Here is a 14,213-nt window from a genome sequence, read left to right on the forward strand (position 1 = left end):
CACTTTATCATCCAGGTAGTCAAAACACAGCTTTATAATGAGCGTTTGGATATTTGCATCTTGGGTATCCGGATCGTGAGCTTCCCTTTTTGGAATGAAAATGACAATCCTTTCTGCTTACAAATCGCGACGTGCACCTGCAGCACAGTCTCCCTGATGTGGTATTTCTCACTGATTGCAGTGATTAGCCATCCACGAGGAGCACAAAGCGCGAGACTTCAACCGCTGCAGTCGGTAGATCCTTTGACGTTTATTTTGGTTGCGGGAATGTAAAACTCGGCAGCAATTGGCCAACGTATCTGCCTGACAGTGACTACCCGTACATATGTTGCCTAAGCAGCCAGCGGAGGTATTAAATCTTGGATGACTTTGACGCCTCGTGTCAAAAATGCCAGTAATCCGCAATCCTCTCTTCTCGTCCTCTTTTAAGACATTTCAGCTCCATTGCCTTTTACTTCCAAACTACTCCTCCTGTGTGTTTCCCATTCCTCACCCCTCCCTCGACGGAACTACAGCGGCTTGCTTGTTGTCAAGTGTTTTTACAGGCTTGGCTTCAGCATAGGGCAAGAACTCTGGCAGGACTATCTTGCATTATAACGCACAGGCTGACTTCACTACGCAATGACCCAGATTCCGACTTCAGACGATACCCCCCCCCCCCCCGCCCCCCCGTAAAATGACCATTGTGCTATCAATACAGTTTTGTGTATGCATACCGTGTGTTTCCTCACAAGACGGTTTAGTAAGAAATTGCACCAAATTGCTAGGTTTTTTACGATTTGGAACGATTACCCACATGTGTGCAGCGGGAGTCTCGTGACACGTGCGCCGTAGATGCAGACGGTGCAGTTATGATTTCTGGCCAGTGTCTGAATACGCAGCCACTTGGGAGGACCAGGAAGAGCATATAGCATAAAACGATCATCCGAGTGATTTGCTGTGATGACGCCTGAAGGGAAAAGCCCAAAGTCACATCCATCGGTGTGCATATATAAACGCATATGTAAGCGCCGGTGCAGTAAACAAGCTCTGAGCGTCTCCCGTGAGTAAAATGCAGCGCTGTCTTCCGGGGATACAGGCTGTGACATGAGATGCATGAAAATTGCTAATCGATGGGGGTGAACATAATTACATCGCCTTAGAAATGAATGAACTCATTGATCGGGTGTCTAAACTTGCATTCATTTTCTGTACCGCCAAAAGGGTTGCGGGTGAGCTGGAACTTATTTCAGCTGACTTAAGGTGAGAGGCGGGGTACATACAGAATTGGTCGCCAGCCGATTGCAAGGCACATACCGGGGAAGGAAACATTCGCACCTATAGGCAAAATGGAATCTTAAATGTATTCGTATTTTCGGGATGTAGGAGGGAGCCAGAGTGTCCGGAGAAAACCCACGCAAGCGCTCGGAGAAGATGCAAAGCTCCGCACGGGAAGGCCAGATCGCGGATTTAAATCCCCAACCTCAGAACTACGAGGCGGATGTGCAAGCCGCTGGCGCGGCGTGCCACCCGACTCCAAACGGAATCAGCAAATTGTCCTTTAGAGCCACTGAAATCTTCCAAGCAAATGTCTTGATTATACCGTCGGCAGTGTGAAATCATGCCACAATTCTGCTCAGGAAAAAAAAAAAAAAAAGATACTTGCAGTTCTTGCAGGGGTTTCTACTCTTCTTGTAACGCTAATTTGGCTGGCACCTTTTGAAGTGCTTTGCAATGTCCAGGCGTAAATGAATGCAGAGAGGAATGTGATAAGCTAATGATGTCTCGAGGGAAGGCAACGAATTTAATCAAGGGATAAACATATCTGCATCTGGAAGATGACTCGCCCCCCTCCCTTTCTCTGCCCTCCGTTAACACAGTTGGGAGTGCTGCAGACGGACATTTTCGTGTGTGTAGGGTTCTGGTGTATCTGCAGTTTTATCAAGGTGCAGAGAAGCATGCAGAGTAAATATGCCACGCCAAAGCTCTCCAGGCGCGGGAAAGAAAGGGAATTTCCACTGAAATTACACAGAGAATATTGACTGAAAAAAGAAAAAAAAAAGGATTTGTGACATATGGTTCTCACGTTTAAAACGCTGTCCTTAAAATCAACTGAAGTCTCCAGATGTATTTCTACTTTGGCATCGAGATCAATGCTAATCTTGTACCAGCCCAATGATGTCAGTAATCGCAGTAAGACAGTTTGTCAATAACACTTTCTGATTACGTGAACCTGAAGGTCATGAGCTAGCAGTCAGTGAAAGAAGCTACGGCAGGGGTGGGCAAACCTTTTGGCAAAAGCATGATAGTACGGTATTAATATACTTTTTTTAAATGACAAAAGTGTTGTTGATGACCTATTTTAGCCTGTGCATCGCTGCAGATGGGTTGTGATCAGACTAGTAGAAGTAGAGCGATACAGAGGTACTAGGTGGTCGAAAAGATTGCCCTGCCCCCCCGTGTTCTGCAACTTCAAGTCAATGCGCCACCTGGCGGTGAAATGCCTGTCATTACAAGTCCAATTGAAATGAATGCAATCATTCACATCGAACCTTAATTGCGGACCAACCTTCGGCGGCCCGGATTAAAAAGACCAACGGGCCGGATTCGGCCCGCGGGCCGTAGTTTGCCCACCAATGAGCTACGGGGTGTTACGATCATAGACTGGATTTCTGATGCAAGTATAAGTACCCACTTTTGTGCCCAAACTGGATCCGTATTTTTTTTTAGCAATTCATTTGGTCATGTTTTAGTGACTCACAACGGGTCGCGGCTTTTTCCCGTGCCGACCAAAGGCAGACCTTCCGGCTCCATTTTCTTCGCATGCTAAAGAAAGACACCAATGATACACCATCAAGATCATAGCGGCCCACTGCAAACTTGTCCGTCAAGGTAAAAATAAAAATAGACTGTTTCCTCTAAATTTATGCGATCAATTATTCATGCGAGGGAGCAGAAGCTCCGTTTCGTGAAGGAATTGAATTTAGACTACAGCCGCTACAGCCATGCGTGACAGCTGATAGACAACCACAACAGGCAAAACCCGAGACTGGCCAAAATTGTCACTAGATCAAAATTCTGATTTTGATGCTATGCCGGAAAAATCCGAATATTGGGGGTGAATCAACTTCACTGGCAATTTAAAAGAGGAAGCGTGATTCGTCGTTGACCTCTTGAAGACTTCGATATAAGTCGGGGAAAGTCATAAAACAAACACACAGAACCATTTTTTTTTTTATGCTCGGCCATGAATGTCACGAACGCGGAAGGGTACATCTTTACCATCCATAATAATACGGGCATCAAAACGTTCACCATCCTTGACGTCACAGACGTGACAGAAGAACGTAAAAGAAGTCTTTCATGTCCATGAACTTTGTCTGAACTCGCTTATATGTATTGAAAGTTATTTTAAACAACTGTGAAGTTTCTGCAATGTCGATGTCATTTCTTTTTCATTTAAATTTGTCTTTTTATACCTTGGTTAGTTTAACACATGCATCCACACTATTTTATATGTTCGACAACATATTTTCAGATGTATTTTCATTCTTATACGATGTGTTAATACTGTATATTGAATATGCATTTTACCAAAACACCATGGGGGAAAAAAATCTTTCAAAGAAACCCTTACGAAAATTCTTGTGTTGATGCTTGTGGTGGCATCGCGGTGTGAAGGTTTGGAATAAGGTACATGGTGACGATACAGAGATGTGGCACTCTAAATGAGCGTTTCTCTCCCAAGGGGAATTAAGAAGCCATCTGGCATAGGGAAGGATGGATTTCCTAAGAGAAAAAAAAATTCAAACTGTATGCATAAATGTTTATGATATGCCTCTGGTATGGAGCACACCTCTTGTAACAAAGATTGGCTTCCAGGAAAATGGCTGTTGAGATGAAAAAGTTTATTTGGAGTTTAAATGGATGCAAAGAAAAGTCCCGTTGGGGAGTTTTGTATTCCATACGTCGATTACAATGCAAATGGATGCTCACGTTATGGTTAAGTTGTAGGCTGGAACAAATGGCAAGTGAGTTTAGTGGTGAGAGACGCACGAGTTTCTGCAGTGTGAGGGCACCGGGGAGGTGGATCACAGCTATTACGGAGCTGTTGGGGGGGGGATTTTGCATTCTTTATTCTGAGGAGGGGAGGGACGGTCGGGGGAGGGAGGGAGAGAGAGAGAGAGAGAGAGAGAGAGAGAGAGAGAGGGAGGGAGAGGCGCAAGGAGGAGCGCGCACGTCGCACTATCAACTGGATTCCATCTCGGAAAACAACTCCGGGGAAGTCTTGCGTGAGAGACACCGAAGTGCAAGTTGATCCCCACTCCGAGTGCGCACGGGGCGGACGCAGCCGGCTGTCATGGCCCGCGACGAAGCAGGCGGCGGAGACTTCCACCAGCGGGTCCTCGCGGTTCTGCTTGAGTGGACGGGGAGCAGCGCGAGCTGCGATCGTCGCCCTGCGTTCTGCCGCCCTCGCTCTGTGGCGCCGGCCCCGTTGAGTTAAAGAGGCCAAAACAAAAGTAAGCGTCGAGGCGGTGGCGTCAAATATGCTGCGAGGACGCTCGATCGCAACCTCCCAGACGGACCTATGCGCATGAGCATCCAGCAGCGCCGCATGCGAGAAGGCAGAAAAGTTCAACGCGGTCGCGGCTCGGGGGTCGGGGGGGGGGGGGGGGGGGACGGATAAAGACTCGTCAAAGGTACCGTGGCCGTTATCACTGCGAGGAAAATCGTTGATCATTTCACTTCAGAAATGGAGCGCTGGAGATTAGGATCTCTGCCTGAGCAAAATAGAGGTAGCCCTGTTCACTTTCTTGAAATGCTGTTTTGAACGGCCGCAACCTGCGCCCTCACCCCAATTTGAATTGAATTCGAATTGAAGATTCGGACCCAATGTTTCAGGCCCATGGAGATGACACCCTCCGTGCACCTCGCGCCTTTCAAGCGCTCTTCCAAATATTCCATCCGAATGAACACTGCTCACTGGGCAACCTTTGAAGTATGCCTGATCTGCCTCTTATCGCCCCTTAAATACCTTCGCCGGTTTCAACTTTTAATTGCGTTTCTCCCAGCAAATCCACTTCTAATCCGATTGTCCCGGCCACGTATCAGAGCCTTCATCTGGAGGTGCTCGCTAGACTGGAAATTTAATAACCCAGGGATAGAACAGTGATGGGAGGTAATATACTATCTATCTATTCGTCTGTGGGGTATGTTTGAGAGTTTTTTTTAATGATTCCAGCAATAATATGGATGCAATTGCCTTGTGCTGCTGTGGTAGCACGTTTTATCGCCTCCCGTGGTTGCTTTCTCTCCCCACTGCTCATTTGATTAAATGTAGGAGCTCTTTCCATTTAGAAAAGTAGATCACAGATGTGTGTCGAAGGTTTTTTTTTTCTTTCCACAAAACCAGCCATGCAGTTGCCTCTCTCTCAGGGAATTTCAACATAATTGTGTCCGTGTTATCCATCAATGAGTCAGGGTGGAGCTTCAGGAAACCATGCAGTGGCCTTGTGTTTGACTCGAAACCTCCGTTGGGAAAAATAGCCCGGATTGATCATTTATTGCAGGGGGAAATACTAAATTATTGGGTAACCTATTCCATTTGACAAGTTGTGTATGTCAACGGAGTGAGAGGTGGAACTCGTGTGTGTGTGTGTTTCTCATTGGTCTTTGTTTGCTCTCCATTTGCAATTCCATTATTCACACCCTTAAATTTTGACGACCGTGAAGGCGTGCGGTCTGGGCTAAGCATAATAATAATGGATCGTAAGAGCCGCTCAGGCCACTGGCAAAAACATCCACAGCGTTTCCATCATGCATGAGTGCGTTTACTCAGAATCTGTTCTGGACGATAAGGCAGTACTGGATCTATTTTTCCATCCTCGCATAGGATAGAGACGGTAACTCTTCCTCAACGTGGCGTTATAAAACCAAGCAGGACTGATCTTTCTGCCAAACTGCAAATGCGAGTGTGTGTTTGCGTGTGCGCGGTTGTTGATCTCTGTTGCCTCTCTTGACAGAGTGCGAAGGGACAAAACCCTCCTTTATGTCTGTGATACCGGATATGCAAGCGCCGTTCTGAATATTTATCAGACGCTTGAACTTTCTTTTCCAATCAGTCGTCACGTACGCTGACATGGCGGGCGACGACGCGTGTGCTGCTCGTGTCGTTCCGTGTCAGAACAGAGTCGGTTTTGCAAAAGAAAGAGTTCGTATTCCTGTGTGCATGTTTGTCGCTGAGAGGAAGAAGGGCGGGGGAGTGAGCAGGCCACCCTGAAAATACTAGCCTTTCTTTGTTTTCCCACAGGTCTCTGATTCCAAATGTCACCCTGTTTGGACTCTGCCCCGGTCGGGGAACAGCAGCAGTGTGTGACGGATAGGCGAAAGGAGCCCGCAGTGGCTCGCAGCCGCGCGGCTTCAAACCGGCCCTGGATGAGCTCGGCACGGCGCGACCGCTGACGAGCCCCGCGATGGTCTGACGTCTCGGCATGGATGGAATCAGTCAAAGGACCGGCCGCCACCAATGAGACCGTTGCTCTTCAGTCGAGGACCAGCATCGACGGGACTACTCCCACATGTTCTTGATCATTTCCCAGCAGCGACCGACATGATGACCAGATTCCCTGTGGTGGACTTTTTTTAAAATGTCGTATTTGCTGGATTATTCCACTATTTACATGTAGTTTTTCTTTGTTTTACTCCCTTCGGGTTCTTTTTATTTTTGTGGTTATTTTCTTCACTTCCTTATTTTTAATTTTCGACCATGGAGTTTCCGACCGGACCCTGGAATAAGGATTGGACTTCATTCTTCCAATGTTGGTTGACTGTCATCCTAAGCCTTCAGATGCAATTCAGCCCAGGTGCCTCTTGCCCGGAAGAGTGTCGTTGTGACAAATTATTTGTGTACTGCAACGAACGCAGCCTGACATCCGTACCGCTGGGGATACAGGAAGGCTACAACGTCCTTTACCTGCATAACAACCAGATCAACAATGCCGGCTTTCCCGTGGAACTTCACAATCTGGCCTCTGTGGAGACGGTGTATCTCTATGGCAACCAGCTGGATGAGTTTCCCATCAATTTGCCCAAAAACACCCGCGTACTGCATCTACAGGAGAACAATATTCAAACGATCTCCAGGGCGGCCCTGGCGCAGTTGACTCGACTGGAGGAGTTGCACCTGGACGACAACTCCATCTCCACCGTGGGGGTGGAAGAAGGGGCCTTTCGGGAGGCCGTCAGCCTCAAACTCCTCTTCCTCACCAAGAACCACTTAAGCAGCGTTCCCATCGGCCTCCCCGAGGACTTGAAAGAGCTGCGATTGGATGAGAATCGAATCGCTAACATTGCCGAGGAGGCCTTCCAGAACGTGACGCGTCTGCAGCGCCTCCTTCTGGACGGGAACCTGCTGACCGATGAGGGCATCGCGCCGGGGACCTTCCAGGAACTCGCCAGCCTCCGGGAACTGGCGCTGGCCCGCAACTCGCTCACCTTCCCCCCTCCGCTTTTACCGAGCCAGTCGCTGGTCAAACTCAGCCTGCAGGAGAACCAGATCGACCAGATCCCGGTAGCTGCTTTTGCGGACTTAAATAGGCTGGAGAAGTTGGATATTTCCAGCAACCAGCTTCAGACTCTCACGCAGGGTGTATTTGACAGCCTGTCAAGCTTAAGGCATCTCATCGTGCGAAATAACCCCTGGCGCTGCGACTGTGCGGTGAAGTGGGTGGTGGTGTGGCTCAAGTCATTGCCTTCCTCCATCAACGCCCGAGGCTTCGTGTGTCAGAGTCCCGACAGGGTGCGCGGGATGGCCATCCGCGAGCTCACCTTGGATATCATCGAATGTCCGGTCGACGCCGACCAGCCTCCGTGGCCGACGCTTCGCTCGACACCTCCCCCTCCTCCCGCCACCACCCCCCCGACCACCGTGCTCTCCACTCTTGCGACCACACCCATCCCCGACTATTTGGACTCGCCTTCTCCGCCCGTGCCCCCGATCCATCACAATCCTCCCGGCCCCCTGCCTCCTTATGAGGACCCCCTTCAGATTTCCTTCCATGTGGTTAACTCCTCGAGTATCGAGGTGAGCTGGGCTTCCTATTTCACCGTCACAGCTTACAAAGTCACTTGGGTTAAACGGGGCCAAAGCCAGATGAACGAAGGGATGCGGGAACGGACGGTGGGCGGGGGGCAGCGGCGTATCAGCCTCACCCACCTGGAACCCCGGTCTGTGTACCGGATCTGCGTGCACGTTTTGGACTCTCATAACTCCTACAGGCCCGGAGAGGATACAATTTGCTCCGAGGCCAGGACCAAGTCAGCCTCGCCAACCAAGTCTCCCGGTTCGGGGCAAACTCCGAAGGAGAGCGTTAATTCCACCTTGTTAATGGCCGGCATCATCGGCGGAGCGGTGCTGATCATCTTGGTGACGCTACTCAGCCTGTTTTGCTGGCACGTGCACCGGAAGAGCCGGTCGTCTTCGACCAAGTGGAAATACAACCGAGGCCGCAGAAAAGACGACTACTGCGAGGCCGGGACCAAGAAGGATAACTCCATTCTTGAAATGACTGAAACCAGTTTCCAGATAGTGGCGCTGAACAACGAGCAGCTGCTCAAGGGAGATTTCCGCATTCAGCCGATCTACACGCCCAACGGGGGGATTGGATTTAGAGACTGTCACCTCAGTAACAATAGCTTAGCCTACTGCAAGAGCAGCAACGTACCCAGTACAGAGTTTTGCCACACGTGATGCCGGGGCGGATATCGCACTGGTGCACTCACAAACTCCACAAGTGATTGACAATACACACAATGCCCACAGACCCGCCCGTTTGTGTGGACAATAGCAGAAAAATATCCCCCCCCCCCAAAAAAAAAATTATAGTAACATATAACTGTACAATACCTGTCGATGATGTAATTTATACTGTGGATAATAATGTGGAATTCTCTGCTATCTTTTTTATTAATAGAAAAAGGAGATTCAAGTGAGTTTTTTTTGTTGTTTTGTTTTTTTATAAACAGCAGGGTTTTGAAAGTTGTTTTGATGGTCAATACTGTACATGAACACAGGTTTGTACAATCACGGCACGCTGGGTGTAGCTTCTGGCAGATGCTGTCAGCCTTGGAAAATGTCGAGCACGACGAGGGCTGGGATCCTTTGCTAACCACAGGAAAAGAAAAAAAAATGCCTTTTTTGCGCTTTTGAGATGCAAACGCCTCCCAAGTATATTTCCAAATTGTCGTGCACACAGAAAGGGCACTGATTTGTGCGTCGGAGAAAAGATCACAACTGGTAGCATGTCGAAGAAACTGAAGTGCACTTTTCCTATACATGGAAACGATGGTGGCGCTTGCTCGTGAGGTGGTGTGAAAGAAAGTGTGATTGGATGATTCCCATGCAGAGAAATCCCAAAAGTGCCTTTAACTCAAAAATCGTCTGTGCTCTATTTGTTTATAGCCGAGCCAAGATGAGCCTTGGTTTGAAAGACACTTTTTGGAAAACCTCTGAAATCGGATTTGTCATCTTCTGCACGCAATTAAACGGGAGCGACTTGATTAACATGAACATAAAAAGCAAGAAAGAATGATTGCCCTCGACGGAGCGCATGAATGTGCTGAGTCTCAACGGATTGTGCCCCCACCCCCGCCAAACCCACACAGTGTTCATTCCCCCCACCCCCCCCCGCCAGATTTAGCAAGTGAGGCCACAAGGGGGCGTGTTTTCTCAGCATCGTGTGGAACAGAGAGCTTGATGAAGACAGGGGAAGGGGAAACAAAGCCACACAGATCACTCGGGCGCCCCCACCCCCTCCGACTCCATAACCCAGATGACATTACTCTGCTCAAACAGCATTGTTATAGTGTTATATTGCTCATTGGGTTTCTTAAATGATGTGGAATCATTTCAAACGAATTGTGTCTGGCGTGCTTTGTTTCGAAAGGATATGGATTTTCACCATTGTGACATGTTAGAGTGGGCTTGGCTTTTCTTTGCAATGAGCATTCCGAAGACACCACACAATAACTCAGCCCATTTTGAATTGAATTGTGCAACTTTTAATTGTTTTTTTTGGGGAGCGGGGGTATGCGGGAGGGGGTGAATAAATTAGGAAGTAAGAAACTCATTGAACTCTGCCGCAAAGTGCCGATCCTGCTTTGTCACTCGCCCTTTTGATGATGTTCATTTCATGTTGTGTTTGTTTTCCACCTGCGCATTTCATGGCGTTAGGATTAAATGGGTGCGAGCCACCATCTTCCTGTCCGCCTCCCTGTCCCTGTCCCGGTCGCTCTGGTCCCAGCATGGGCTCAATTAAAGCCGTTTCCCTTGCCCTTGGGCTCACCCACTGAGGCGGCGGCGCTTTGCATGCGATGTGCCAGCGAGAGGTCTTCATTATGCACTTCTTAATAAGACTCCATTTGATTTGACATCGTTTTATTTTGAGGGGGGCCAAGCTTAAAGAGTTCCCACACTCGGCCACTCCGCTCTCCCAGCCTCTCTCTTGATAATCCGCCCCCCCAAAAAAAGGGAGAAAAATATGTCCACATTACTTTGGCTCAACTGCCCCCGACTCACGCTGAGCAAGGGCGAGGCGCACACCTTCACCCACTCATGGAAGGAAAAAGGGCTCATGGTCCTCGTATTCTCTCTCTCAACGGGGTTGCAGTCCAGCAATCGAGTAGCAAACTGCAAGACGCTATTAAAGGTTCAAGACATCACATCGCATTGGAATCGCATAAAGTATTTGCACAAAATTGTTTTTCCTTTGTCATGACTGAGTTTCGTCATTCTTCTGTGGTTATCACAGCATCTCCAGTTGATGTTGAACTTTTTTCAACCAATGTCAACATATCAGCGCACCCGGATGATGTACGAAGTGTTCCTGACCTGCCCTGCTTTAACAATCGTAAAGCTTAGCCGAAAAAGCGCTGAACCGACAGTTTATTGTGTCGTTTTGCTCCACATGCTGCACCTGCTCACCATAACATCCCGTGCGCCAGCCACGGAGCGTTTCCGCCTTGGCTTTTTTCTTCTGTTTCGAAATCCGGGTTGACAATGTCATCCGGTTTCTCCCGCAGAGTCCGACGGTATATTTGCCTTACCTTGTGCTGCAGGACTGAACGATGAGGACAGAGAACGCAGGACGAGACACGCGGGAGACGGCGACAAGAATGCCCGCTTGAAAGCACATTTACTCGGCCTCGGTGGCGACAATAACGGCGTCAGTAGGAGCCACGTCGCACATACGCACGCGAGGTCATGAGACTCGGTCATCCGGGCTGCCGGACCTTCAGCGCTCTTAACACGGTGCGGCTAATGAATCAACCAGGCTGGGAAAGCATTTTCGTGGTTGTTTTGCAAGTACGCGTGACTCCTCATTTAATAGACGGTTCAAGCATTTAACATAATGCTGAGATCAATGGAATGAAACGAAGCGAAATGCAGACTGATTTCCAGTGTTTTCAATTCGCTGGATTGGATGTTTGCGGGGGGGGGGGGGGGGGGGGGTTGTTCTTTTTTTTTTAAACCACATTTCCTGTTGGCAAATCTTTCACCTGAGATATATATCGGCATGTACTACTTTCCTGACCTTGAATTTTGTTCCTAGAATCACAAGTATATTTTACAGCAATCATGACACAGCGCATTGACAAAACCTGATTTTTAGCTGCAAAATTGACAGTGCATGTAAAACGGCGACATAGCGATCACATTTGAAGACCCGCACAGAGATGTTTCTTTGGAACCAAAGTTGAGAATTTCTGTTCTTCATCATGAAATGTTGATGTTGTTCCATGTATGTGCCTTGAGGTTGAACTTACAATGTAAAGTCTTTGGAACCTTTAAATGTTTTTGCACAAACTGTACATACTGAAGTGAAGGTTATTATTATTATTATTATTATTATTGTGTTTTTTTTGGGAAAATAAAAGAGCCATTGGATTTGAGCGCTCACTCCCGTTTTATTTGAACCATTGCCAACAATCGCGACACCGTAGTTCATATATTTTGTATTTTTGTGCTGGTCTACCTATTATGGGTCAGAGCGCCCAAATTTGGGTCCGAGAATTGTGCCGGAGCACATTATTTCACGTTTATTTTGTCTTTGGGAAGGGATGCTCCAGATACATTAGTGTAGCCACCACATCTTAGCACAAAGCTGGAGAAAATCCAGGCCACAACTAAATCCGACAATGAGCCTCCTCTATTCTTCATGAACTACCCCCTCCCTCCCCCCAAAAAAAAGCATATGTATCCAAAGAATCCACTGAAGCCCTCTGATTTTATCATGATGCTGCATTTTGGTTACGCAAACAGAATTTATAAACAGGTTCTTAAGGATTTGTGAAAAAGTGTTTCCCCCTAACAATTATACGGTACAGTGAACCAATCACAATCCATTCGGCACCAAAGGTCAATATATGATCCTATCGTATGTTTTCCGATTCGTATCTCAGAAACGGGAGCACCGTCCAGCGAGCCATCAGATTCTCATTTCTGTCTCCTCCCCATTTTCGGTGTCACTGTCTTTTTCATGTTTCTGAGATGGGTTGAAACTGTAAAATGAATTTCCTTGCTCTGTACTCGCGACATGTGCCAATAAATTTGATTCCATTCCATGACGGGTTTGTAGTTCAAAAACCTTATTCCCCCCCCCCCCCCCCACCCACTGCAAGCAAGACAAATAGAAGTGCGCCAGGGTCAAACTGTCACCATCATATAAGCGTCATTTACCTTTTTTAGGTCCCACTTAAACATTCTAAATCGCTGCTCACAGTGAAGTGTAAAATCTGGTCGTTAAAATGACGTTAACGTGACAAAGGCGTTCGCGCGAGCAAAATCGGCAAATAAAAAATGAATGATTTGTAAGCTGGACTTTGCGATGTGAACGTCGTAAGGACGGAAACGTAAACGGGCTACGTTGAAAAGAGCTTCCGCTGTATCCTCATTTCTGCAAATTTCAAAGCGACGTGTTCTCTTTTAGTTGAGTGATGTTTAAATCTTTCCCGGCGTATTCTGCTGCTCCACAAATGAGAGTGAACCGATCATGAGCCGCACATCAGCTGGCACCACCACAATGCTGGCCCACTTTGTGTCTTCGGCTTAAAGAGAGAGCGTGGCTCCGTTCGCCATCTTCCATATGGCTGCGAAAGTAGGGAAATGTGAATTTGCGGCTTTTGAAATGTTCAATGAACAGGTGTTGGCTCAAAGCGGATATCTTTCGCTGTCTACCTTCAATGCGGACGGGAAACCGATCCAACGATGCAATTTAGCGCCATGGTATTCAACGTTCTCAAACTTGCAAATCTGGCAGACAAACCTCTGAAGAGGCCGCTTTAAAAGATTAGCTGTGTTGTTCGTCACGTCTTCGAGTGGGCTGAGAAGCCTTTAATTACAGAGTGAACACAGGTGAGGCCTCGGCCGCTATTTTCACCGCCAGGCTAATGGATGTCAGGACAAGGCCACTGCATTTCTCTGTCCATTTGCCGCCGACAGCAAATGCCATAAAGGTTGAGTCAATCCATTCAGGATCACCTTGCTCTCACTTTACATGAAAATGAATCGTTGAGTTTCTGTTTGGCATGGAGGGAAATTTTGTGAATGATAATGGACAAAAATGGACTTGGTTTTCCCTTGCCCGGACACGAGTGCCGGCCCCCTTTGGAACCAGGTCTTGAGGTGGGACTCGTTCACCCATCCTACGGCACATAGTAATATGTCATTATTAATCCTTTTCCATTGATATCACGGTTTTACGAAGCTTTATTGGCGGAGAGAGCATGGAACATCCCTGAATATGGTTCCCTGCTGGTAAAACATTGGTTTTCTGTCATCATTTGAAATAGAGAATAAATGAGTATCGAAAGTTGTTTTGCAAGCTAGTTTACATGACAACCGTGTTTTGGAGATGGAAATATTTGCCGCCAACTCAAAGTATAATCCCCAAACCATGATCCGTGTTCGGTTCCCAGTCGGTTTGACACATTTATTTCACAACCAAAATTGTAGACCGCAGGGTTTTTGTGTTTGTGCTTTGAATCCTCCTCCAGCAAAGTGTACTGCTGCTGAATCATTGAGTGACATGACTAACTACTGGCACAGCGGTTCATGTTTGAGGATCAGCGTGAAATGGGATTGCTTTGACAACATTGTGCTTAATAATTTACACGCAACAATTGAAAAGCTCAGCAAATTAACTCTCTAGTCATTGTTGTATTACATAGAAGAGTAG

General features: G+C 47.6%; 1 protein-coding gene across 2 annotated transcripts in view; it reads left to right on the top strand.

The window, feature by feature from the left end:
• The window catches only part of flrt2 (fibronectin leucine rich transmembrane protein 2), a 32,405-nt gene extending 22,510 nt beyond the window's left edge, over positions 1 to 9,895 (top strand). Inside the window, exons 1-2 of one of the 2 annotated variants that reach the window (XM_086100271.1) lie at positions 4,198 to 4,499; positions 6,290 to 9,895. In XM_086100271.1, coding sequence (XP_085956397.1) covers positions 6,746 to 8,728 — 1,983 coding nt within the window. In that variant the 5' untranslated portion in view covers positions 4,198 to 4,499; positions 6,290 to 6,745 and the 3' untranslated portion in view covers positions 8,729 to 9,895. Of the gene's footprint in view, positions 1 to 4,197; positions 4,500 to 6,289 lie in introns of those variants that run through there. The other variant, XM_086100272.1, reaches the window with a different exon arrangement.
• The last annotated feature ends 4,318 nt before the right edge of the window (positions 9,896 to 14,213 follow it).

This window comes from Hippocampus guttulatus, chromosome 20 (genome assembly GCF_054856545.1).
Source record: "Hippocampus guttulatus isolate MCC_2025c chromosome 20, RoL_Hgut_1.0, whole genome shotgun sequence".
NCBI lineage: Eukaryota > Metazoa > Chordata > Actinopteri > Syngnathiformes > Syngnathidae > Hippocampus > Hippocampus guttulatus.